Source organism: Talpa occidentalis, unplaced genomic scaffold (assembly GCF_014898055.3).
Source record: "Talpa occidentalis isolate TD23 unplaced genomic scaffold, MPIMG_talOcc4v2.1 talOcc4.4, whole genome shotgun sequence".
NCBI lineage: Eukaryota > Metazoa > Chordata > Mammalia > Eulipotyphla > Talpidae > Talpa > Talpa occidentalis.
In genome coordinates this window covers 73,850,305-73,874,735 of record NW_023604295.1, presented here as the reverse complement: position 1 = coordinate 73,874,735, position 24,431 = coordinate 73,850,305, and the positions used below count along the sequence as shown (strand labels likewise).

General features: G+C 35.2%; 1 protein-coding gene across 1 annotated transcript in view; it reads right to left on the bottom strand.

Moving 5' to 3' along the window:
• Window positions 1-24,431, bottom strand: part of ROBO1 (roundabout guidance receptor 1) — a 912,258-nt gene that overhangs the window by 40,934 nt on the left and 846,893 nt on the right. The window contains exons 16-22 of the mRNA XM_037525700.2: window positions 20,790-20,911; window positions 19,799-20,030; window positions 18,740-18,861; window positions 15,022-15,193; window positions 11,035-11,232; window positions 6,810-6,836; window positions 5,383-5,425 (exon numbers count right to left, since the gene is read on the bottom strand). Coding sequence (XP_037381597.2) covers window positions 5,383-5,425; window positions 6,810-6,836; window positions 11,035-11,232; window positions 15,022-15,193; window positions 18,740-18,861; window positions 19,799-20,030; window positions 20,790-20,911 — 916 coding nt within the window. The remainder of the gene's footprint in view (window positions 1-5,382; window positions 5,426-6,809; window positions 6,837-11,034; window positions 11,233-15,021; window positions 15,194-18,739; window positions 18,862-19,798; window positions 20,031-20,789; window positions 20,912-24,431) is intronic.

Here is a 24,431-nt window from a genome sequence, read left to right as displayed (position 1 = left end):
GCAAATGATGTTTATTCACGTCAAATGTGGAATATAGATTTATAATTTATGTAGCTATATATGTTTCTATATAAGCAAACAAAATATACATATTATACTTTACATGAAATATATAATATACATCTATATGCATCTGTAATAAAATGAATACTCTTTCAAGATTGTGCTTTCTATATGTGAACATCATTCTGAGTTCTTTACATGTATTAATTCATTTAATTCTCATAAGAATTCTATGAGATCAGCATTATATAGAATAGGAAGCTGAGATGTTTGAGAAAGGTTGAGATGCTTGTGCATGTTTCCACAGTGAGTGAGTGGCAGAACAAGGATTCAAACCTAAGTAGTCTGGCTCTAGAATCTTCACTCTATTCCAGATGCCATGAACACTGGAGAGTGCTGAAATTTCCTAAAGCCCTCAAACACTCTTAATAAAACGGAGATGAGAAAATGTCTGAAGTCTTGACATTCAGAATAAAGCTGTTAAGACTCAGCACACTTACTACTGAAACTGTTGATAAAAACATCCATTGAAGAGTAGTGTTGCTGAATTGTTGAAATTTAAACCATCTAAAAGCAAACTGTATCAGCTATCTGGTACCTCTGAAATAGATGTTATGGAAATTTTGCATCTAGTGATCTTTAACTTTCCTTATTTTATTTTCCCTTGAAATTAAACCATGTGTGTTGTCACTATAACAGTTATTAAAATTAAATCTCTGTATTTGACATTGTAGAGACATTATTGGATATTTGAAGTATGGGTCAAATGGAAATTGTTCATAGTCTGATCTATGTTTTAAAAGGAATAGATACTATTTTTTATGCTACTGATTCCCTCAGATAAAAAGTACTTTTAAAGTGAATGTTTGAAGAACTTTTCATATGTATGGGTGATTTCCAACAGGAAGTGGATTAACAATTCATATCCCAGCTTTCCGTTCAGACTTGAATTTGGAATGCTAAGTATTTAGAGAAGAAGGTGAACCATGATTATTAGCCCATATGAATCTTAAACTGCCATGTTTGTATGTCAGAGGTCTCTAAAGAACTCAAGGTCATATGCAGCTACTCTGATAAAGGTGTTAAGGTCTTTTTAAACTAACAATCTCACAGGTTGACACTGTGTATTTAAGATAATGTAGTGCACGTGAGATAGATGCTACTGCCCAACAATAAGAAAAGAGGCAAAATGCAATGCTGGTTACAGTGATTAATACATTTTAAAATATTTTATGATGTGTCATATATTATCATGTTAGTTATACTTTCATGTTTATATATACATATATACGTATGTATACACACACACACATACACACACGCACGTGTTTTTGCTTATTTCTTCCTTATTTTTGAAAAGAAAATATTACCAGGGAAAGAAAGACACTAGGACATGCAAAAACCAAATTTATCTTCCAGATTATATTAATACAATTTTTTTATATAAAGAAAAATAAACAAATGCACTTAAATCATTAAGTGGCAATTATCTCCAATTCCTCTGCTCCTCTTACTCTATATCTGTATGGGGTAATATTTACATATACTACATCTATTTAAACTCCTAATCTACAAAATAAATGTACTACTAGTGGGCCCAGGGATGGTCCAGTGACTGGGGGAAATGAGGGAGGCCTGTCAGTAAGGGTTGTTAATGGGCTGTCTCCTCTCCCCATTTATAGTTCATAAGAGTTTGGAGGCCCAGGAAGAAGGGAGGGATAGATCTAAGAATTGCCTGTATTTTAAAAAGAGAAGCAAGGTCTGAACTCTGTTTTTTTCTGACTTCTCACTGCCAGGAAATGTGGTATTGACATTGTCCACCTGCTTGGCTTGATCTTCTATGCCTTCCGTCAGATTTTTTCTGCTTTTTCCTGGTTTATGCTGTGGTTTGCATTTTGAATATATTTTTTTGGAAGAAGTGATTGGGATGTTGAAGTAAGAAAATAAATGAATGAAAATAGCAACTTAAGGTTCCTATGATCCTCCCTGGATTACATTACCAGTGCTTTGTCTTTTTTAAGTTAGGAAGAGGTCTGTTTGCTTACCACAGTCCTCATTTTTCCTTATCTGTGATAGCTAAATCTATAATTTTTGAGAACTAGAAAAAGATTTCTAGCTCAATTTTCTACATTATTAGAGGAAAAAAAATTATCACGAGAACCCCAAATTTTCTCTATAATCAAGGATTGAATTCATATCTTTCGACATTTATTCAAGAACACACTGATTCCTACATTCTTAAGATACTTTTTGATAGATTTGATAGATCACTGATTCATGATTGAATTTCTTGATGTAATTCAATAAATTACATTTATTGCTTTACTAAAAAAATGAAAATTCATGTAATTAATTATTGATTAGACTTCCACACTCTAGGATCTCACATTCTATTGTCAGATGCATGCAAGCCGAGAGTTGACACTTTATTTCTGGAATGGATCAGATAGTAACCATTTTAGGATTTGCAGGACATAGATTTTTTGTGGCAACTATTCAACTCTGCCATTGTAGAGGGAAAACAATCTGACAAAATGTAAACAAATGAGTCTAGTTGTATTCTGATAAAACTTTATTTATAAAACAGATGGCAGACGGGATTTGGCCCAAGAGCCATAAATTGCTAACCCTCATATAAACAAAAGATAATTGTACTACCTCATATTAGGTACTTCATTTTGATATTTACACAAACAGAATTTAAGAAGGGCACAACAGATGAATCTCAACAAAGATGACACGGCAGCAGACACATTCCAGGCTGATGTAATAAGGACATACAAGAGGAGGCAATCTTGGGGAATGGCAGGGGGGGTTGACACAGAGCATGGTCCACAGAGGAGGTACGTGTGGGCCTATAGTGCCCTAGAGACTGTGGATTTCACACATTATGCCATATTGAACTTAATATTTTAAATATGGTGTATTCTGTGCAAAGTGAGATTTTCTGTTCACTGACAAGATAAATATGCATTTCAGTTCAGAGACAAGATAAAAACGCATTTCAAAATATCATTCCAATTCCGATAAGCAAAGGGAATTAAAAGCAAGAAGGTAGATGAAGGTAGGACTGGTGTAAACTTTTGCAGTAAATTAGACAAGGGAATACAAGTGCTCAGAGTGAAATAATATACTGACAGTGGAGAGGGTAACAGATAGGTAGAGCAAAATGCAGTAATGGATATAGGAGATGAAAGAGGATAACTCAAATATTTTGACTTCGGTACCATTAACCAAATGAGGTGGGAAGCCAGTGAGAATTCACAGGGTTTGAAATACCTGAGGGAAATCAGTGTTTAAAGGATGGACATGAGAGAAGTGAGTGTAGAAGTCTGGCTCACTGCTCATTCTCTTATTACACTGAGTCGTAGATTGTACCCACAGACACACACGCACACTCACACTCACATGTATCAAGGAAATGAGATCTCTTCCTAATGCACTCATGATCCTCCTTGCCCTGATATATTTGTCCATAGCACTTTTCAACTGCTGATACTATATACATTATTTTAAAGAAATGTTCATTATTTATCTTGCATTTTGCCCAATACAAAATCCATAGGACAGAAATTATTACCACTTGCTAACTATTGCATTCTAAGCAACTATAAAGCCACAATGGTGACTACTATAGAGTAGGTGTTCAACAACTGTGTAATGAATAAATAAATTCAAAATTGTGTATATTGCTGTCATTTTAAGCCTTGACTCTCAATTCTTTATTTAATTGTTGTCTCTGTAATATTATAGTATCTTCTATAATTTTATTTGGTAAAAAGATCATTTGTACTTGGTATTTGAAATAAGGCAGTTTCTCTGCTAAGACTCTATTTTTAAGCTTAAAAGGTTATTTCTGTGTGGTGATATACAAGCTTCCAAATATATATATCATTTAAGAACTGGGTAATGTTTCAGCCCTGGCATAGAAACTAGCATTTTGGTACATTTGCATTCCTGTGATTATTTCCAACATGATAATTTGGGCTATCTAGGTGCTACCGTTAGAGCAGAAACCAGACTTATATTTTGTATGTTTGTGTGTGTGTGTGTGTGTGCACATGCCTATTCACAGAACCAGGCAGAAAATATAAAAGACGCTCAATAAGCATTTTCATGTGTTCTGATTAATGAGAAGATTAAGTCTGTAGTCATGAATATATACATATAGAGAAGTGGTTATACACTCAGGCATTCCAGGTTTACCCCACGAGAGAATGTTCTTATGCTAGAGGCTGTTTCATGAATGTCTAGGCTATGATTTAGATGGAATTCCCCTGGATGCAAAAACATGACCTGGTTTAATTCCTGAATCAAGTGGATTTATTCCTTATGAAGACTTCTCTGGCTTTTGGGTCTTTCAGTGTCTGGCTTTGTTTCACAGGTATGAAAGCAGGAAGCCAGCAGCAACACTCAGGAAAGAAAAGATTAGTGCTTGTTGCCAAATTTGTGCTCCATGGGCTAATGGTGGCCAACATTATTATTTTTTTTCATTATGTTTTGTCATATACTAAATTCAGTAAATTTGTTATCAGATGGAATGTTGCTTGCATTCAGGAATAATATCTCACTCGTATTTGTCTTCTCCAGTAGCAACCACATTATCCAACTTTGCAAAGCACGATACTCCATAAGTTAATAGAATTTAAATTATAATAACGTTACCTGGAAGATTATTTTTTCTTAACCCCTAGGTAGATGTGACTGTTTTTGTTTTTTTAAAAGAACATCTCATTGTGGAAAATTCTGAGCTTGGCTCACATGAAACATTCCTTTATTTCAGATTCTTTAAGTTACCTGTCACATCAATTTGTGATTTCTCTGTGAATATATTAAAGTTCACTGAATAATAATTACCAAAAAAAAAAAACCCCATATATATAGAATTGAGGTTTATCTTAATTGGAGGAAAAAGAAAAAATAACTCTGATCTAGCAAGCCACCTAGATCTTTTTATTTCAATATATTTCCCTGGCACTGGAGAATAGAACTGTGTTGAATTCATAATAAGAACAAACAAACAAATATAACCTCCAACAACTTATGAGCAAATGCTGCATACAGCAGGTATTCAAATGAACACTTTCTCTTTGATAGCATCTTTTAACTAGCCGTATTTCTTAATCTTCATAAATGCCATTGCTTAATTACTTTAACTCCTTTTAATCATCTGCTAAATCAGCAAGTCTGTCTTTTGCGGTTAAAGTGCTCCCTCTGGTGTTCATCAACTAAGATGCAACAGCTCTTTTCTAAAAGATTTGAACAAATTTTATCCTTTAGTTAATTTAAACCTGTTAAGCAAAGAAAGTGATATTATCAAAGAAGACAAGAAATATCTGGAATTTCCCTTAAGATCTACAAAACAAGTAAGGTAATTACCTCCCTCCACTGCTCACAGCTTCACCTCCTCTCTGATAAGTTACTAGAATGTTCAAAAAAAAAGGGAACAATTAATAGACATATTTATGTTTATTTATCAAAAGTAAGTAAATACATAAGCATCTTTCTAAATCAAAGTGTTTTCTCCCTTTCTAATCAGAAGCTTTCTGTGCAGAAACCATCATAGGAAATAACATATTTCGGATTCAACTAGCACTTTTAAACAATTGCATAGAATTAAATATAAGTCACTCTAATTTTCTTAATGTGCCAGCAAGGTTGAGAACTAAGCAGAGAAAAAAACAAAAACTTCAGTACTTAAAAACTCCTTAAATCCAATTATTAGACATTTGTACACATCATTTCATTTCCTGAGGTATTTTGAATTTATTTTTAGATCATATCATTTCATTATTTTATATAAGTGTGATCTTAAATTTGGGGTGGGGGTGACCAAAAAGATTATTTTCCCAGAAGTAGAAGTATGAGAAAACAAAAGATAAATATTAAAATAAGACTTTTCTCTCTTCCCCACACAACTATATGTATTGTGACCAACTAATGTGACATTTTTGTACTGTGGCTTGGAGATACCTTCTTTTGTTATATTTTAATGCACTTGAAAGCATTCTCAACATAATAAATTTTGAGTAAAAAACTTTAACAACAAAAAAAATGATTTTCACATAGTTAGACAAAGGGTTAAGAAGATTAGCTTTTCTGTAAATACACATTTTCTAAGCAGAAATGTGTTTCTAAAAGCTGCCAAATTCTGCTACTTAGAAGAAGTCTAAACTGGGAGTCTGTGGAGGAGAGATAACTGCTTCCACCGATTACAATAACTGGATTAAAACCGAGGAGGCAAGACTACAGGTACATCTCCTACAAAGGTGATGTGGAAGAAGAGGACCCATTTGGAAAGAAACTGAATAGAACAGGAATATCAGGCTTCTGACTTCGAGGGGAAGGAAAGTTTTATCTTTCATGTGTGATGGATATTTTAGTTACTTTTAAGAATGCTGATTCTATGGACAGAGAATTTCAAGGGAGAGACTTTTGTTTGTTGGAAACCCAAAAACTTAACTTAGGGGGAAAAAATGCACTGCCAAGTATGAAATAATCAATAAGATCATTAGCATGTTAAATCATGCTGCGGGTAGAAACAGGGTGTCTATCTAATGAAACATGCAACCAAGGCTAAGATGCAGTGTGGAGTCATGAATAAATAACTGCATTAAATGGATGAAAAGCAAAACCAACCATTTCTACTTCGAATGCATGCCTGACATGAGTAAATGAAGGATTGTATTCCATTTTAAGTCCTTTCCCCCAGCTTACTGCAGAAAATGAAATAAAAACAGAAACACAATAGTATAACACATGCCAAACTAACAAAGGAAAGGAGGAGGGTAAGTGCAAATATATACCTGTTGGTGTGAAGGTAAAAGACGGGACTGAAAAATCAAAACAAAATATAAACCGGTTATTAAGCTGAAGAGAGAAAGGGAACATATCACATTAGTATAAATCAAGCAGACAGCTGAACATAAAACAAATGTAAATAACTAAGCCAGTAGTTCTGACACTCTGATTTATGAATAAAACCAAATCTGAGGTTAAGAAAAGAAGCTTGTCTCTACAGGTACCATTTTGAAGTGTCTGACATTCTAGTTCAGAGGGGAATTGTGCTGGGTTAGCCTGTGAATGACCCTGCATTTAGTAACATAGATTTAGCTCATGGCTTTAGTACAAACAGGAATCCTCTACTATTAATCATTTCCAAACACTGGATGATAGAATCTTAAACAAGTATTATCGGGGTCCTGCTTGAACCATATCTAGAAATCTGAAAGTAAATGCATATTAAAGTGGACTAATAGGTACATTTAAGTGGGAGAGGTACACTGGGGGGAGGGGGGGTAGAATAGGAGAGAAAATGGAGGGAGGGAAAGAGGGAGGACTGGAATAAAAAGAACCATAAAGCTAAACTGTTTCACTACCGAGAAATACCTAATACCATATCATGTAAATAGTGTAAAACTACCATTTTATCATCCTAGACATTTCTGAATGGACAGAAAACTTAGGGAGTTTTAAACTTTAATTTCTCTGATATACTTTACAAGCTTTCTAGGAGTAGGCTGAGTGTTTTTTTATTTTTTATTTTTAATGCCACACTAAAAGCTAAACAATAGAATAACACTCCTCTGAAAAGCTTCCCTCTCTCTGCAGTTATAAATCTTAATCTGATCAATAATGTCTGAAATTGAACTGCAGACCTCAAAAGTGGCAGCCTTGCCTCCCCCACTTTAACCATCTTCCCTCATTCTGGGTGTTGGATGACACCAGAGCCATTTCCATGTCATTTCCTACAGGGAGGAGACTGACTTATGACGTTAATTTCAAGTCAGCACTGCCCTGGTAAAGAAAGCAAGGGTTCTGCATCACTCCCTTGAGTACTGAAGTTTGCTTTTACAAAATCCTTAATACATACAAACTAGAGTGTTGACGATTTATTGTGAATCAAAAAGCTGCCCCAGATGTACTTTCCATTTCACATTTGATCATCAACAAGAAATTTATTTTAGGAGTGGAGCATTTTGGGGTGCACATTGGCATGCGGTAGCATCCTTTACAACTGTCACTTCTTAGCACACCGTTTTCTCTCTGAACAGACCAGAAAGAAGAGAGACAAAAACCTCACTGCTGGGCCTCCCCGGTGGCGCAGCGGTTGTGCGCTGGGTTGCGAAGCTGCCCGCAGCCTCTGCAGCGCCAGTTCAATCCCCGGCTGCTCCCCGGCCACCGGAGGAGGGTCCCACATGGCGCGCAGACCTCTCCTGCCTCCTGCTGCTCCCCTCAGCTGTGTACTTCCTTCCTTCTGCTTGCTCTGCTCCCCGCTCTAGCTTTGTGAATTCTCTCACCCTCCCGCGCTTCTGACTGTACCCAGTGCTTGTATAAATAAATAAATAAATCTTAAAAAAAAAAACAAAAAAACCTCACTGCTGTATATCCCATTTATCCTCTGACCTTCGTTCACAGCACAACAGTCCCTGTTCTAAGAATTCTATTTTGTTTTCTTTCAGCCAGGTCTTTTCAGAGAGTTAATGTAATTTAGCTGCAATCAAAAATTAGGAGCCACAGTAACAAGTCTTCATAAAAAAAAAAAAGTATGTTGGAAAGTACAGCTATTCAAGCAAGAATGGAGCGCCTAGGCATTCATTGCTATCACAAGGACATAGGGAGATTAAGAAAGGGCCTCTTCATTGCTTCTTCCTAGCTGACTGCTAACCTCAGTGTAAGGAATTGAAGAGATGAAAAGAGGTTGGTTCAAATGAAATTTTTAGATTGTACAGCAAAGAACAACATAATTCTCAAAGCTTCCATAATATAGTAAACTCTGTTCAGTGATGATGGAGTGCCATGTGGATGTGTGGGGTGGGGTTCTACCCCCACAGAAATGCAGAGGGTAGATGTTAAAGACACTATTGATTACCCAGAGTCACACGCAGGCTGGATGGCCTATGAGTCAATAGACTCTTTTTACATTTATTTCTTTAATATACCTCACTTTTTTTTTTTTCTTTCCTTATAATCACCAGCAATGTTTCTGGCACTGATATGTTAAGATTTCAGAACGCACTTTTTCTGATTGCATAGAAACAGAATTATGAAAAAGTGCCGACAAGGCAGAGTGAGGAAAGCAGAATCAAATGCTCACCGATTACATTTGTAATTATGTTCTATGATTTCTGCTTAACAAGCTAGTTAAAAGGACAATGATATTAGTTTAATAGGTTTTGCAGAAAGAGCACATAGGCATTTGCCAGCATGCTTGAAGTACATTAGTAAAAGAAAAGAAACATTTCCAAAAGGAAGAGGGTTTCATGTCACATGTTTAGATTTCAAGGCAATGTAGAGCGTTAAATTGTTATAACTGCGCTTCAATGCAATAAGAAATACAGATTTTTGTAGAATTCAAATGACTCTGACTCTATGTTAGTCATTTTTCCTCATTCAAATCAGAATTCAAAACACAGTCCCCCAATATCTTGCTTCTTCTCAGCTCTGCAATATGCAGATCGTCACAAACTCGTTCCCTGCATAGAAATGTTAGGGTAACACATGTTCCTAACATTATTCTACTCTGTATACATAATGAGACCCAGCTTGCTTTGTGGTAACCTCCAAACTCTCATATTCCATTTCACAGTCAGGAATATTGACATTTTGCTTCATCTCTACATAGGACACATATCTGGAAAAAAACATATTTAAGGGTGATAATGCAAAGGCAAATGTCTGCACATGAAGGGGTTACTGAGAGCCATGGGCAGGAGGCACACTGATTTATTTTCACAGTGTTGATGATGAATCTGCATTGAGTCTTCCTGGCCAAGACCCCTTGTGACCAAGAGCAGAGATATTTTAGACCATGCCCAGACAGTATTATTAGTACATGGGGACGTTCAGTCGATCATTTCATTGAGAAAAGTTATAGCTAGCACTGCAAATTTTCACTGTCCCCTAACTTGGATCAAAGAAATGACTTGGCCAGGATAGGTAAGAAATGTTCACTTTGGATACATATAGACATTTTTTTTTTAAACTGTGGTGATTTGTGGGGAGGGGATGTTTCTTGGTAATTCACTTTGCAGCAAAGAAAAATGTTGTATTAGGCTGAAATCTAAGCCCTATAACTAGGATGAGGGTATAATTTGTCATCCAAACCTGGACACTTTTGAGAGCACAAAAAATAAAACTACTATCTAAATAATTTGGTTGGAATAAATACATAAATTAGAACTTCCACCTGAAAATTCAAACTTCAAGTCACCATACCTGTAGGTCAGATTTGAGGCCCAGATTGAAATACAGTTGTTCTGGGGGTGGGTTGGGTTGGGAGTGGGAAGTATCTCTCTGACAATATTAACAACTTCCTCAGAGAACAAAAAAATACATATCGCCCATCTACAGATTTTGAGGATAAAGGAGTCTGTAAACTACCTTGGTATGTTGAGTTCATCCAGAAAATTATAAATAATAGCAGCCAAATAAACTCTCCTCTAAAGCTGTTACAAATTTGTATACAAGTCACCATCACAAATTAACAGCATGTATATATTTAACTGAAACTTTAAATACAACATAACCCATTACTAAACGTCCTTTCAGGGAAACCTGAAGGACATCATTCAGTCAGGTATTCCATATTCACTAATAAATAACTGTATTAGAAGTAATCATAAATAATCATCATATATAAATAATTATAAAGGACACCACTCCCCTTCTCTACAAAGCTGTGTGAGAGAGTTCAAAGCTTGGATTTACAATTTCTGCGTCAAGAGCCTACAAAATTTCCTCCACAATATAAAGCAATAGTCATTCTTAAGAGAACAAAGGGATGGTTTAACAACCAAGTCTACACCTATGTTGGTGAAACATAAAGAAAATGGGTCTGAAATCGCTAAGTCCTATTTGTAGGGTAATACTGCCAAGAGAAGTTCCTAGGTAGCTATCCCAATAGAATAAAAGTATGTTTGACCATCTCTATACATTACAATAATTCATCCAAGATCTATGTGATTATAAGTAATTAAAACCAAGAGTGATGTAAACATTAAAATACAAAAGACTTAGGAAAGCCAATACCTTTTCTAATACCCGCATAAGTACTAGTCAACCCATTTCTCTTCTTCCGGTGTCGATAGAGCCAAATGCTAAAGACCATGAGGATGATCCAGCAGGCGGCCCCGATTCCGGCGATGAACGCGGGCTGTTTGACCACATCTGAGATCTGCTGAGCAAGGCTGACTTGGTCCTCAGGTGACACGGGGTTGCCGTGAGAATCTGAAAAGTCATCTTTGGATTAGTTTGGGTTTAGGGCTCAATGAAATGATTTATACATAAATATATATATAATATCAAGTGGGGCTATTCTTTTGTTTTGAACAGTGATGTCTGGTTTTCATTCTACAACACTCGTGATTGTTAATTAAAACAATTTATAAGTTTTCCAGCAAGATTGTATTTCTGTTATTTTATGGCAAAAAAAATCAAGTAAAAATGTTATGGAAATATATTTTTAAAAAAGTAATGGCACACAATTTTGATTTTTATTCCAAAAAATTTTGCAGCTCAGTTCTTACATTGTTTCATGTAATATCTACTGAGATAAATACAAAAATGTATTCCAAAAAATTAAATACTTTCACGTACGCATACAAATTAGGAGTATCTGACAAATATGTATAGAGAAGATATCAACTTTTTCAGATTTCTCTAGGAAACCTCAATTATATCTAAAAAAGGGAAGAAATAATATTTATTTCTCGTATAAGGTAGATGTTGAAAAAAGTACGTGCTCTTTACTTTTTCAAGAGTTATAGTCTAAGGTCGTAGAACCTGCCTTAGAAGCACACTGCTTGAACCTATAATCACAAGGGTTTCTAAAATTCAGGATCATTAAAAAACAATGAAAAATTCAGATGTTACCACTGAAAGAACCATGAATAATCTTTCTTTTTAAAATAAGAGCCACAGCTAGCAATATAAGGATATTAAATATGTACAAGAATTATCAAGTGTTATGAATCGTCAAAAAGGCTTATGTTTTCTGTTAACCAGTTTGATTCAAAAATTAAAAATTGATGGACTATATGCCTTTTAAAATGGACTTTTTTTTTTTACAGTTATGTCTTAAACCTACTAAGATATTTTTCAAGGCCCACATCATCAAGTCACACAGAGCCGTCTGCAAAGTCTAGAAAACCAGAAGCAGCTGCTGTCTCCCCAGAGGAGTGTTCCAGTGTGTTGGTGGTGAGTGAGCCCAACCCTGAGGAAGACCAGCATGTAGAACCCCCAGGAGCATCTGTGCTTTTCATGCTCTTTCCTCACAATACCTGGTGAAACAAGAAGGGGTTTGCCTATTTCATAAGGACTAGTGCTTTCTTGCAATTGTTAATCTTTGAACTCTGAAAATATTCAAATATAATGTGCTTTAAAATAGAAACATTTGTTCCAGTCCCAAAATATTTTTTCCAGAAAAATAATTGATGTAACTCATTATATAGATGAATAACATTTCATGAATAGAAAAAAAATCCTAGTGATTATTTTTTCTTACTAAATGATAAATTGCACCCCCAGTAAGACACCAGCAGGAAAAGTAAACAACATTTAATGGCTTATGTAACAGCCTTAGGAAAATAGGACCCCTTTCCTATGTAATTTGGCTAACTTGCTAAGTGTGTGCTCTGTGTGTGTGTGTGTGTGTGTGTGTATGGTTTTTATTTATTTTTTAAAAAATAGAACTCCACTTTCATTCTATGGAGGGTCAAGGCTAAAATAACCCTATTTTCACAAGCATTCACCTGACTATTTGTTGACTCAAAGTTATATTTCATGTTCCAGACCCTTTTATCTATTCGAAGGGCACTTCATCCTCTGAAAGTTCACCAAGCAGACTTATTCTTTTTATTTCTAATACACCCTTTGTATCTGCTAGGTTTATAGATTTCATGGATATTTGTGCAAGGTTAAGTTGGGTAGCTTCAGATTTTATGGAGACAGCCAAGAGAGGTTCCATGCAAGCGGCCAGATGGGCTTAACAGAATAAAGTGCGGTGTGACTAATGAATTAAAACGGCCACTCTGTCTCTCAGTCTTTGTCTTACTGCAGCTGAGGCTATATTAAGATATGGAAAACTGGAAGATATAATTTCAAGAAAACCAATTTGACCCTTAAAGAGATGATTTAAATCTTAAATAAATAAAATTACACATGGTCCCTTTTTTAATACTTCTTCGAAAACCTAGGACTAAAAGTCACCTGTTATAAAACACATAAATGATACGAACAATGAATGTCACTATAATGTAACTTATCATTTTAATTTTAATAAATGAATGCTGACATTTCCTAAAAGTGGACACCTATTTGAATTAAAAAATCTGTATCTAGATTCCCCCCCCATAACTTATAAAAAATTATAAAGGATGCAGCAAGCTATTTCAATTTTTATAACAAATGAACCAGAAAGAAGCAATAAAGCTATTTTGCTTTAAAATTATATATATAATTACTGTGTAAAAATGTGCTAAATGAAAAAGATAATCCGAAAATAAAAATCTGGCACATGGCTGGTGGCAGAGACAGCAAGTTCTTAGGTAAAGGTTCGAATGGGTCATTCATTAGCATCAAGCTGTTGGAAGGTAGCTCCTTAGCCAGTGACTTTGTTCTGAGGTGGTCCTATTCATCCATTTGGGATCATATGACTGAGTTCTGGGAAGGAGGATGTAAACTGTCTCTAGACCTACACCACTAAATACTCCAACACACTTCCTTTCTGCTGGCCCAAAGTTAGCCTTGAGTCTCATGTTAAGGAGATGACGCCTCATCAGTTCATAACCCTCTATGTCTATTCCATCCCATAACTATTGAAGTTCAGGTGGACTTTATTGTCTTATATAAACAGAATTCAACATGTGTCTATTACAGCAGTTAACATTATCTTAACAATGGAACATCAATATGTTTCCAAATTGAATGTAAGTCTGTTATGTATTGCACCAAAATTTATCCAAAGCCAAATGTTTCTTACTTTTGTTTTGAAATAATTTATAGGTTGGTAACATGCAAAAATACTATGTACATATTTGTGAAGTATAAAGACTGAAATATCTAATCCTTTTTCATAATTTAGCAAGCGACATCAAATTTTACTAATGTTTAACTTCTGATCTGGAACAGACACAACATAGACTATATGCTTTTTGGCATTTTTCATAATTTAAATGTCACTTCTTAATATTTGACCTTTTTCTCTTCTCTTTCCATTTACAATAGTATTTTGTTTCTGTGTTTGCTGTTGTTTGTGATAGATTATACTGGTAACCACTTATTAATTTGCATTTTATGTTATGTCACACTGCCTGTAGTGAATTGGGTTAATGAAGTATTCTGTCAGGTTTCTTTTTTATAATTCCTCTAATTTCTGAAGCACACTTTGTATTTAACTTTCTAAGTAATTAACACAGGGCCATATTCCAATACACTTTGACATCTCTATCTTTTGTTATGAAAAGCAATTACAAATGTAAATAGACACAAGGATCCTAAATATAAAATGCATATTGCTGTAAACTTCGAATGCCTCAGTTAAGTTAGTTTAACTTAATTAGTTAAGTTTTGCATGGAGGTTTTCTTTCTTTAACTGAAATAACTGTAAATGTCATGAAGGTGCCAGTTGTGTCTTTCATATTCACTGAGGTTTCTCGGTACTCAAGTAATATAGTCTTTATTGAATTGAATAGAGAAAAATTCAATTAGACAAAATTAGAAAGACACTGAACAGTTACAGAATTTTCTTTAAACAGCATTTACAATGTGTTTGAATGATCTTTAGTTTGAGATGGATGGATGGATGGATGGAAGGACGGATGGATGGATGGATGGATGGATGGATGGTGAATAGAGAGAGAGAAAGGAACGGGATACTGAAATATAGATAAAGTCAATGCCATTTTGCAGCTCTAGTACACATTCCATAATAGTCAAATTGCAGTGGTGGTTCCAGGACATCCAAAAAGAAAAGCAGGGTAACGGGCATAGTGTTAACAGATCTGCATTGGCACTCACCTAACTGGATAAACTGGGGCTCACTCTTCACCCCTGGCCCAGCCCCGGTGCTGGCAGCCACTTCTACGCTGTATCTGATCCCAGGAACCAGAGAAGGAATGACCACAGAAAAGGTAGAACCATCTACGGTCTTGTTTATATGGTATCGTGTTTCATTGCCCAGACACCAAACCTGTAAGAACACAAGGAATGTTAAGCTGCTCGATTTTTTAACTGAATGCGAAGAAAAACACAATATTGTGTTTTTTAGACCAAGACAGATTTCAGTCCTGTCACGAACCAAATATAACAAGTTTCGAAAGTCACTTTCCCCTCGGATCTAGCTCTGAAAACACCATTCTATCCACATCTAATGTCAGTTTCTTCAAGATCTCTTTAAGTTTTCTCATATACTTTTAAAGTGTTAAAGCAGGTACATCTACAAATTTTTGTGTGGAGAAACTGGTTCTTATCAGCACATACCATTAGGTTTAAAAAAATTATTTTCAAAGAAAAACAAAAAGACCTTGCAAAAAACAACAACAACAAAAACCTATGGATATCAGAGAAAGAACAAAAACTTATGTCATCATTCAGCATTTACTTTTGGACAATGGCCTAAGAAGGACACTAGATAAACAGTTATCATGAAACAAAATTGGATAGGAAACTTCTTACTATTTTATTTCAACAGTTGTGTGGGTAGAATTACAAGGAATTGCTTATTGTTTTTTGTCTGTTTGTTTGCTTTTGTGTGTAGAAGAACTGGGGTGTATACCAGAGGAGTAAGGGGGGGCGGGGGAGGATTCACCAGAGGCAGAGTGGGGAGTAGAACAGGCAGACTGACTGAAATACACTGCTGAGGGGAGCAGCTGGCGAGACAGGGGAGGTCTGCTATGCCATGTGGGTTAGCTCCCTGGCCAGGGATGGAACTCAGGCTGAACTCAGGCTGTAGCGGTGATAGTGCTGAGACTTAACCCCAAGATCACCAGGGAAGCCCTGCTTAGAACTGTTTTTAGTTACATCACTTTTTTCCATCAAAATCAAGAACTAGTGGACTTAAAAAGAGGGGGGCTTCTGAATAAGTTAAAGGAACTCTGCATAATTTTGTTTTAAAAATAAAACTAGGGCCTCTCTGGCAGCCTAGGGGGTAAATCTCAGCGCTACCACCGAGACAGCCCTCTGCTGCGGCCTGATTTGGATCCCCAGCCAGGGAGCAAACCCAGCAGATCTCTCCTGTGTCACCCACTGCTCTCCTCAGCAGTGTATTTCAGTAGATCCACCTGTTCTGCTCCCCACTCTTTCTCTAGTGTATCCTCTCACCACCCCCTACCTCTGGCCTACACCTCAGTTCTTCTATGCAAAAATAAATAAAATCTTTAAGAATAATAAATAAACAAACCAAAAAGAGTAAGGATCATCCCAGGATTTTATTCTGCATAAATGTCATACTATTTATCAATGAAATAAAACTAATAATCTGAATCTGTATTTAAATGGAAATATTAGTCTTCCATAACATGATAATAAAAAATAAAAATACATATTTGATTTAGAAAAAATGTTCTTCTAATAAGAAAATCATGGTATATAACATTAACCTTGATAATGATATTTTGTAATAGGAAATCAAAATTTTTGAACTACACTGCAATCCTCATTTTAAATTCCACTAAAGGATTATTTAATCAGAGTGATCTTTTACAATGTTCAAGAGCTTGGATATGGTGCATGACAGTATTTAGACTCAGGTTCTATATGAAAATGATCCATGTAGTAATAAACCATGCTTTATATTCTTTATGATGTCCTTGAGCAAGATGCAGGGTTAGCTTCAAGTAGGTTATTTTCTAAATCCTAACAGGGAATGGAATTTAAAATAAATCGAAGAATATCAGTGTCCTCTATCACATGCATAATAACCTTTAATTTTTTTCCTTTGTAAGTTAATATTATCTTAATTTAGTTTAAACTTATAAGGCCTGCAAATGGTCAGAGTCTATCCCATGATCTGACCATTTGGAAATAAAAAGTCCTTTGTGATTTTTTTCCCCAATTACATTATGCAGCTGAACCAAAGCCACAAACTGATTTTGTACCAGTCAATCAGGTTCTGAAAGGCATTTTATTATTTTAAATTGACCATGAAGTTAAATGAAAACCACCCTTCTTCATTTCTTCAGGAGAGAAATGAGTTTTGACTCTTAGGGGAAAATGCCTAAACATTACACAATTTTGCTTGAGAGCTGAAACATCACCTCATTTTAAATCCTTAAAAATCTCTATAACAGTTTATTTTTCCGGACTGAACCATAGCATCCTGTCACTCTCCAGTACTGAAATAACCTCGAAACCCATGAGAAAGCACTTAAAAGTGTGGACACTCTTGCTTTTTAATGACTCAATGGCACTAAAAGATCTAATTTGAAATACCATAAAACATCCGAAAGCAGTATTTTAAATACTTAACAAAAAAAGTAGTCCTTTGAAAGTGCACACCAATTTCATAACGAAGTCTCACTTTATTTTTTAAAAAAGTATTTTGAAATAAATATTATGTCTGAAAATAAGCTTAGTGTGTCTGTTTATGGCACTAATTAATTTGTTACTCAAAGAAACATGTATGGTCGTTATTTGGGCCTTAACCTAGAATACACACCAGAGTGACCTGGAGAGTTCTTTTAAGATGTGTATGTAAGGTTCTCCTGTCAGACCCATTGAGTGGTAACTATGAGGGAGGTGACTGGGCACCTCTATATGGAAAATGATATTACAAGTGATGCTGACATTAGCATTAATTAAAAATCACTGACCTACATCAGTTCCATATCAATAGGCACAGTCTAAAATATTTACATAGAGGAGATACCTGAATTCTTTACTAAAGGCATCATAATGGTAGTAATCAGCAAAACAAGTTTGGTAGTAGAAAAATATAAAGCAGTGCCTCAACAAATAGATATTTGTAATTAAAAATCGTATGTGGTAGGTTGAAAAAATGTTGAATAAAACACAAAGTCTACTTTCTATTGTAATTTTGCTAATTCAATCTAGCAATGATTCATTTATAGTAGCTCATTAAGATTGTCTTATAATATTCATTGTAGGATAAATACCAATTTCCTAGCTATGTTATAGTTTCACAGGTAAAAATAATTCACATGAAAATATTGATGTATTTTAAGTTCAGTTAAACAGCAGAAATTTATAACTGAATTTCCTTTAGGATATGAAACTTTAGTTAGAGACTATAAGTTTCATAGCAACTCTGATTTTCATGCACACTGAAATAATATTTCCAACTTTGCCCCAAGATTTTAAAATTTCAAACAGTTAGAAAATGAGAATAAACCATAGCTGATAGAACATGACTTACAGTCAATTCTATAGGGCAATCTAATCTTACAAAATAAGTATAGGGTTCTTTTTATAGAAAAAAGGATTTTTATTAGCTTCAATATTTGTTGCTCATGTGAAATTAGATGTACTTATATATGTTGTGATAATGTAGATTCTCTTTTGAATTAATTATTTTCAAATGGATTTTCCAATAAAAAAAGAATGATTCCACAGTAGCCGAATAAACATGATTGTTTTAAGAAATAATTTTACAAGCTGCTGTATGCGCCAGCAGATGGCGCCAAATATCTATAAATAATTTAATCTTTTTTTTTTTTTTCCCCCACTTCCTTTTAGAAGGACTGGGGTAGCAATCAATATATTAGTATATGTATCTTACCTTATATTCTTGCACCATTCCATTTTGGGTGTCTTCTGGAGGTGGTTGCCAACTAACAAGAATTGCAGTTCCATTTCCATCATTCTTTGATACAGTTACACCTTGGGGTGGGGCACTGGGTGCTATTAAATTGTTTTAAGAAATAATTATTATGAGTACTTTACACAGCACTAAAAGCAGATATTTAATATTTTAATGCAAACATTAACATAAGAGTTTGTATCAACATTATGCATGTTTTCAAAATGTGTTTCATACATGTCCAAATAATTTACAAACTATGTTAGTTTTCCTAACACATTGTTAGCATAAATTTTTGATAACCAAAATTATGTAGATTATTTATAAAAAAATAAGAAAATTTCTATTTCCCCTACCCTGTAAGCTACTGGTCCCAAATTCTCCCTAAAAAATATGTTCAAAAGAGTGAAGATGAAAGCTTTTTACCCATGATATTAACTATATCTAATCATTTTTATAATCAAAGTGAGACATTTTAGAGAAAAGCCTCTTATTTTAAAGAGCATACTGTGATATATAAAATTTTATTTTGTGTAAATATTGATTTTTAATTTCTAGTTAAAGGTGGCCAATTGTACTGTTTTTTTCCAGAAGTGAGAGGTTTCTAGGATAAAACATTAACTCTGGGAAGTCCAGGACAAACCAACACGTTATTCCCTTTATTTACAAGTCATTACTAAGTGTAATTGTCAATACATGAATGGAATATAATTATGGAACAGGTAAGCAGACTGAGAACATTTCCATCTCTAAATGTGAATTTTAGTTTTAAATAATTAAATATAGCCTATAGACACCTAATACAATGCTAACATTTTCATATTTCTATATAGACTTCTATGAAAACAAGTATCACTGCATTTTATTTTTCAGTATTCATTTTAATTAAACAAATTCTAATACAAAAAATGATATCCAAATTCAAGACAGTTAAAAATTAAAGTGACTATTAACAATTTAAATTTTCAACAAAGATAATGAAAGTCTAACAAATGTATAGCAATGAGATAAATCACATGCTTTATTATATATACTTGCCTTCTTCTAGGGTTTTGGCAAATTTAATTTCACTATCTGCTCCTTGAAATTCATTAAAAAATGGACGAGCCTTAATTTCATAGTTGACTCCCTTTTTGAGATCAGGAATAACCACACTATTTTTGGTTGGGGTTCTCACTTCAAAAACTAACCACTCAGATTCACCATGATTGGCTCCAGATGGCCGATAAAGAATTTTGTATCCTTGAATATACTGAGATTGCTGGTCCACCTGTGAGAATGACAAATCAAATGTAATCACTCGAATATTTGTATTAGCTTATTAGAAAAATTATGAAAATGCAACAAAATGCAAACAGATTTTATCTGGTATCATCCTGAATATTTTTTAGACCACAGAAAGTAGCATACTAAAAATAAGTCCCTCTCTTTTGTAAGGTGTTCACTTTTCAGCTTAATATATAATATTAGATAGTGATTTTTATGTTTTGTACAGAAATGCCAGGTACCTGTCTCACCCGCTGCTCTCCGTAGCATTATACATCAGTAGATACACCTGTTCTGCTTCCCACTCTGTCTCTGGAAAATACTCTCAACCCCTACCTCTCTAGCTTACATCCCAGTTCTTCTATGCACAAATAAATCTTAAAAAGTGTTTAAAAATAAAAAAAATAATAAATTATCCAAATGACAAAAAAAATCTACTTAATACTCCTCAGATTTCTACACTGAAAACAATTCATCAATAATACCCATATTGCAAGTTACATGTTCATAAAAAAAAATTTTGTTCTTTGCTCTGGAACCAGCAGTTTGTAACTGCAGCAGAGTACAAAACATTTGAAACAAAAATAAAGCTTTACGCTATATAAGCCAGTCCACGGCTACCATAATGAACAGTGTTTACTCACAAAGTAATCACTGATGAAGCAAGAGATGATTAAATTATATAATACATATAGATCACATAATTCATAAGTAATCTGCTTATGAGAACAGAAATCAAATAATTGTAACAACAATGACTCACTGTCCAGTGCACTTCAATTGAGGAGGAAGAAAGGATGGTAGGGTTGTGGAGGTGCAGGACCACATTCCCCAGTTCTCTCTGGACCTGCTTGTGATCCACCCCCTGACTTGTAGGGGGAACATCTGTAATAATGCAAGAACACTGTCAGATCCTATACAATGCCACTGACTTGAATAAAAACCCAGTGGAACCATCATTTCACTCATAGCAACTCTCAGAGAACAGTCTTTGCAATTACATAGGCAACCTGAGATACAGAATAAAACAGAGACAACAACCATTTTTTTCTTGGGTGGGGGTAGGAGTGGGAGAGAAGGGGAAAGAGAGATAGAGATAGAGAGAGAGAGAGAGAGAGAGAGAGAGAGAGAGAGAGAGAGATTGAGAGGAAGTAGAGGGTATTTAGAGTAAAACAGAAAGAGGAAAGATAACATATCAATCACTTTATCATGAGGATGAGGAGTCTAGTTCAATTCCTACTGAATTTGTGATAACCTATGGGAATCCTAACTATGCAAGAAAGAGTCAGAATCACAGCAGTGTGGAAAAGTAATGAAAAGAACTGAGGGCAAGTGAAAAAAAAAAGCACAAAATGAAGTTATATACTTTAGGTCTTATAAAATTAACCCCAGTATTTTCCAAAGCAAGATATATGATAAGTAATTAGATAAATGGGGTAGGGGTGGGATAGGGAGAGGTAGGGTGGAACAGGATGGTAGGGGTGGGATAGGGAAGTTGAGGTGGAGGAAAAATACAGAGGCTACCAATAAAAAAGAATGGGATGGGATGGAATGGAACAGAGTAGAATCAGTAAGACTGATAAAAGCACTTAATATGTATTTAATTGGCAGTTTGGTTTAGTTTTATCATTGTTATCACTATAAAGGAGGTTTAATAAAAAGTGCCTAATCTCAAGAACACAAAATTTTAGAAAGGAGAACAAGAATATTGTGAGACTAGAAGAGGTTTTGCTAAAATTACTAAAAATAAGATGAAAATCCCATTTTAAAGAGGTTTTCTAAATATAGATGTTTTGCTTTTTTTTTTAAACCATAAAAGAAATACAAAGTGATGAACAAAAGAAAATAAGCTTTTTTTTTAACCTCCAGAATTATTCTCAGAGTATTTTATTTTGGCAAAAACATATATGATTATTTACTACTAACTACAGAAACAAGAACGTTTGTTTTGGGCCTCCCTGGTGGCGCAGCGGTTGAGCGCTGGGTTGCGAAGCTGCCCGCAGCCTCTGCAGCGCCGGCTCGATCCCCGGTCACTGGGTGAGGGTCCCACATGGCACGCAGACCTCTCCTGCCGCCCGCTGCTCCCCTCAGCAGTGTACTTCCTCACTCTGTTCTACTCTCCGCTTTGGCTCTGGTGAATTCTCTCACCCTCCCGTGCTTCTGACTGTACCCAGTGCTTGTATTAATAAATAAATAAATCTTTAAAAAAAAAAAGAAAGAGAACTTTTGTTTTCAAAATGTTTAAGTGCATTCAATGATCTGACTTTGCACAGAAAGCAAAAGTGTGACTATTATAAATGAGGCTGGTAAGTATCCTTGAAGCTGTCCATGGTAGGCCGGGAATGGAAGAATGACAGATCACAAGTGTTACTCAGCACTGTTACTTTTGACTGTGTATATAGCCTGAGTGTGTAAGTTAAACCAAACTCACACAAACTTACAAATAAAGCAAAATGAGAAAAACAACTTAGACAGCTTTGCTATCTCCGACTTTTTGATTCTTTATGAATATGTTAGACTAATACTGACCCTCAGCTCGTAGTCTACAGATAAGAAGAACTTGAGTATCATCTTTCTATCTCTTCCTTTCCTGCTGGTCTAATTTGCTCATCTACCTTCAGGTACCTCCCATCTCTAGGGTAACACTGTCGTTCTTGGAATTCGGTTTGCACAGCAATCAGGGACTTAATGGCCATATAACATATGGAAAATAAAACCCACTATTCTATTTCCACATCTGTCAAATGGCAAAGTCAAGGATAGTAGCTCTGAGAATGGTTGTGAGAAATAAATTTGTTGGGCATATTAAGTATTTTTCTTAAAGCCAGAGATTGGGTTAATATTTCAAGACCCAGAATATCTAGAATGGTGCCATGCATATTGGAAGTGCTTAATAAATATTGACTGAGTTGGAGGTGTGTGTGGTGTGACAACATACATTAGAATAGATGTGATCCTATACCTCTGAATCACATACAGTGCTGTAAACCAATGTTACCTCAATATGGATAGACAGATGACAGATAGACAGACTAACTAAATAAATGAATATTGGTTGAGTTAGAGTGAAATTGTGTATGGAAAACACACATATTACATCAGCTTCTAAACATATTCTCTCATATGTAAGCTTCCATCCTCCTTAGGGAATATTCTGCCTTTTTTAAGAAATATTTTCAAATAAACAGTAATTATTTTAAAAGATAAAAACTATGATTGGGATGTATTTCAATCACTGCTTTCTGTGACTTGAGATAAACTTGCCAGTTAAGTCCTTCATAGTCCTTCATAGGAATTACTATTTCACTTGCTGACTCTAACCTTTTTGGCAAAGACAGTCTAAAATATTCTTTTGGAAAATTTCTAATCAGAGAGAAAATTGAAAGCAATGTCTAAACAAGGGATGGCATTTGGCAACCACCACTCTGAATGCCAGCAGCGACCACTCTGCCACCCCTACTTGCCAGCTCCTCATCTCATGCTCCTAGCATCTCCTAGCATCTCCAAATTTTGTCTTGGGAAAACACATCTTGATTACCCTGTGACAAGGCTGATTGCAACACAGGTCTACGTGACTCCTAAACAGGATACCATGACAATGCTGTGCAACTACAACTTTTGAAACAGCTCATTCACAGGAATCTCCAAGTTGGGGCAGATGTTTTTGTAGACAAGTTGAAGAAATAGTTACAAAAATTGTGTCTTCACCCTTATTAATCATTTTCCAGTGAGTCTTTCCTAAATTCCCTCCATCACTGGTTCTTCCTCTTAACTCTTTACATAATCGGTACCCTCTAATTGGACTTTTCCTTGCCTCTGCACCAGGGCCCTGCTATGATCAGGATTAGCCTGACCCTCTATTGGGTAAAAAAGCAGTCTAATAACTAGACAATGATATCTGCCTTAATGTTACTTCTAGTCATTAGTCCTGCTTTGTTGGAATTAGCATACGTCTACTTTTTCTTATATGAAGTCTTTTAAACTGATAAGAAAAAAAAGTTCATGCTTACTCTGACTTATTAGTTGGGTCACTAAATTTGCCAAATCTTTGGATTTCCTTTCCTATGATGTGATTTTCAGCTTTCCATGTAGCTCTACCAAAGATTCTCATGGTTCTCCTCTTCAAAGTCATGAAAGTCTACTTGAAAATGTAACTCAACAAAGGACTCATCATTCCATTCATGATATGACCAGTTCGAAGTGAAGAGAAGAGGGTACTTGATCCAGACATAGCTTTGCTAACGCCAGCTAAGGCTGCATTTGTTCTTCTGGCAATTACATCACTCTGTTGGCTCAGATAGGTGTTTTAATTGACTTCCAACACTGAAGTCAGCCTGCCCTCCACCCCCAGCCCCACTGCTCTGACACACACTCATGCAGTCCTTTTAAGTCCTTAGTCTATCCT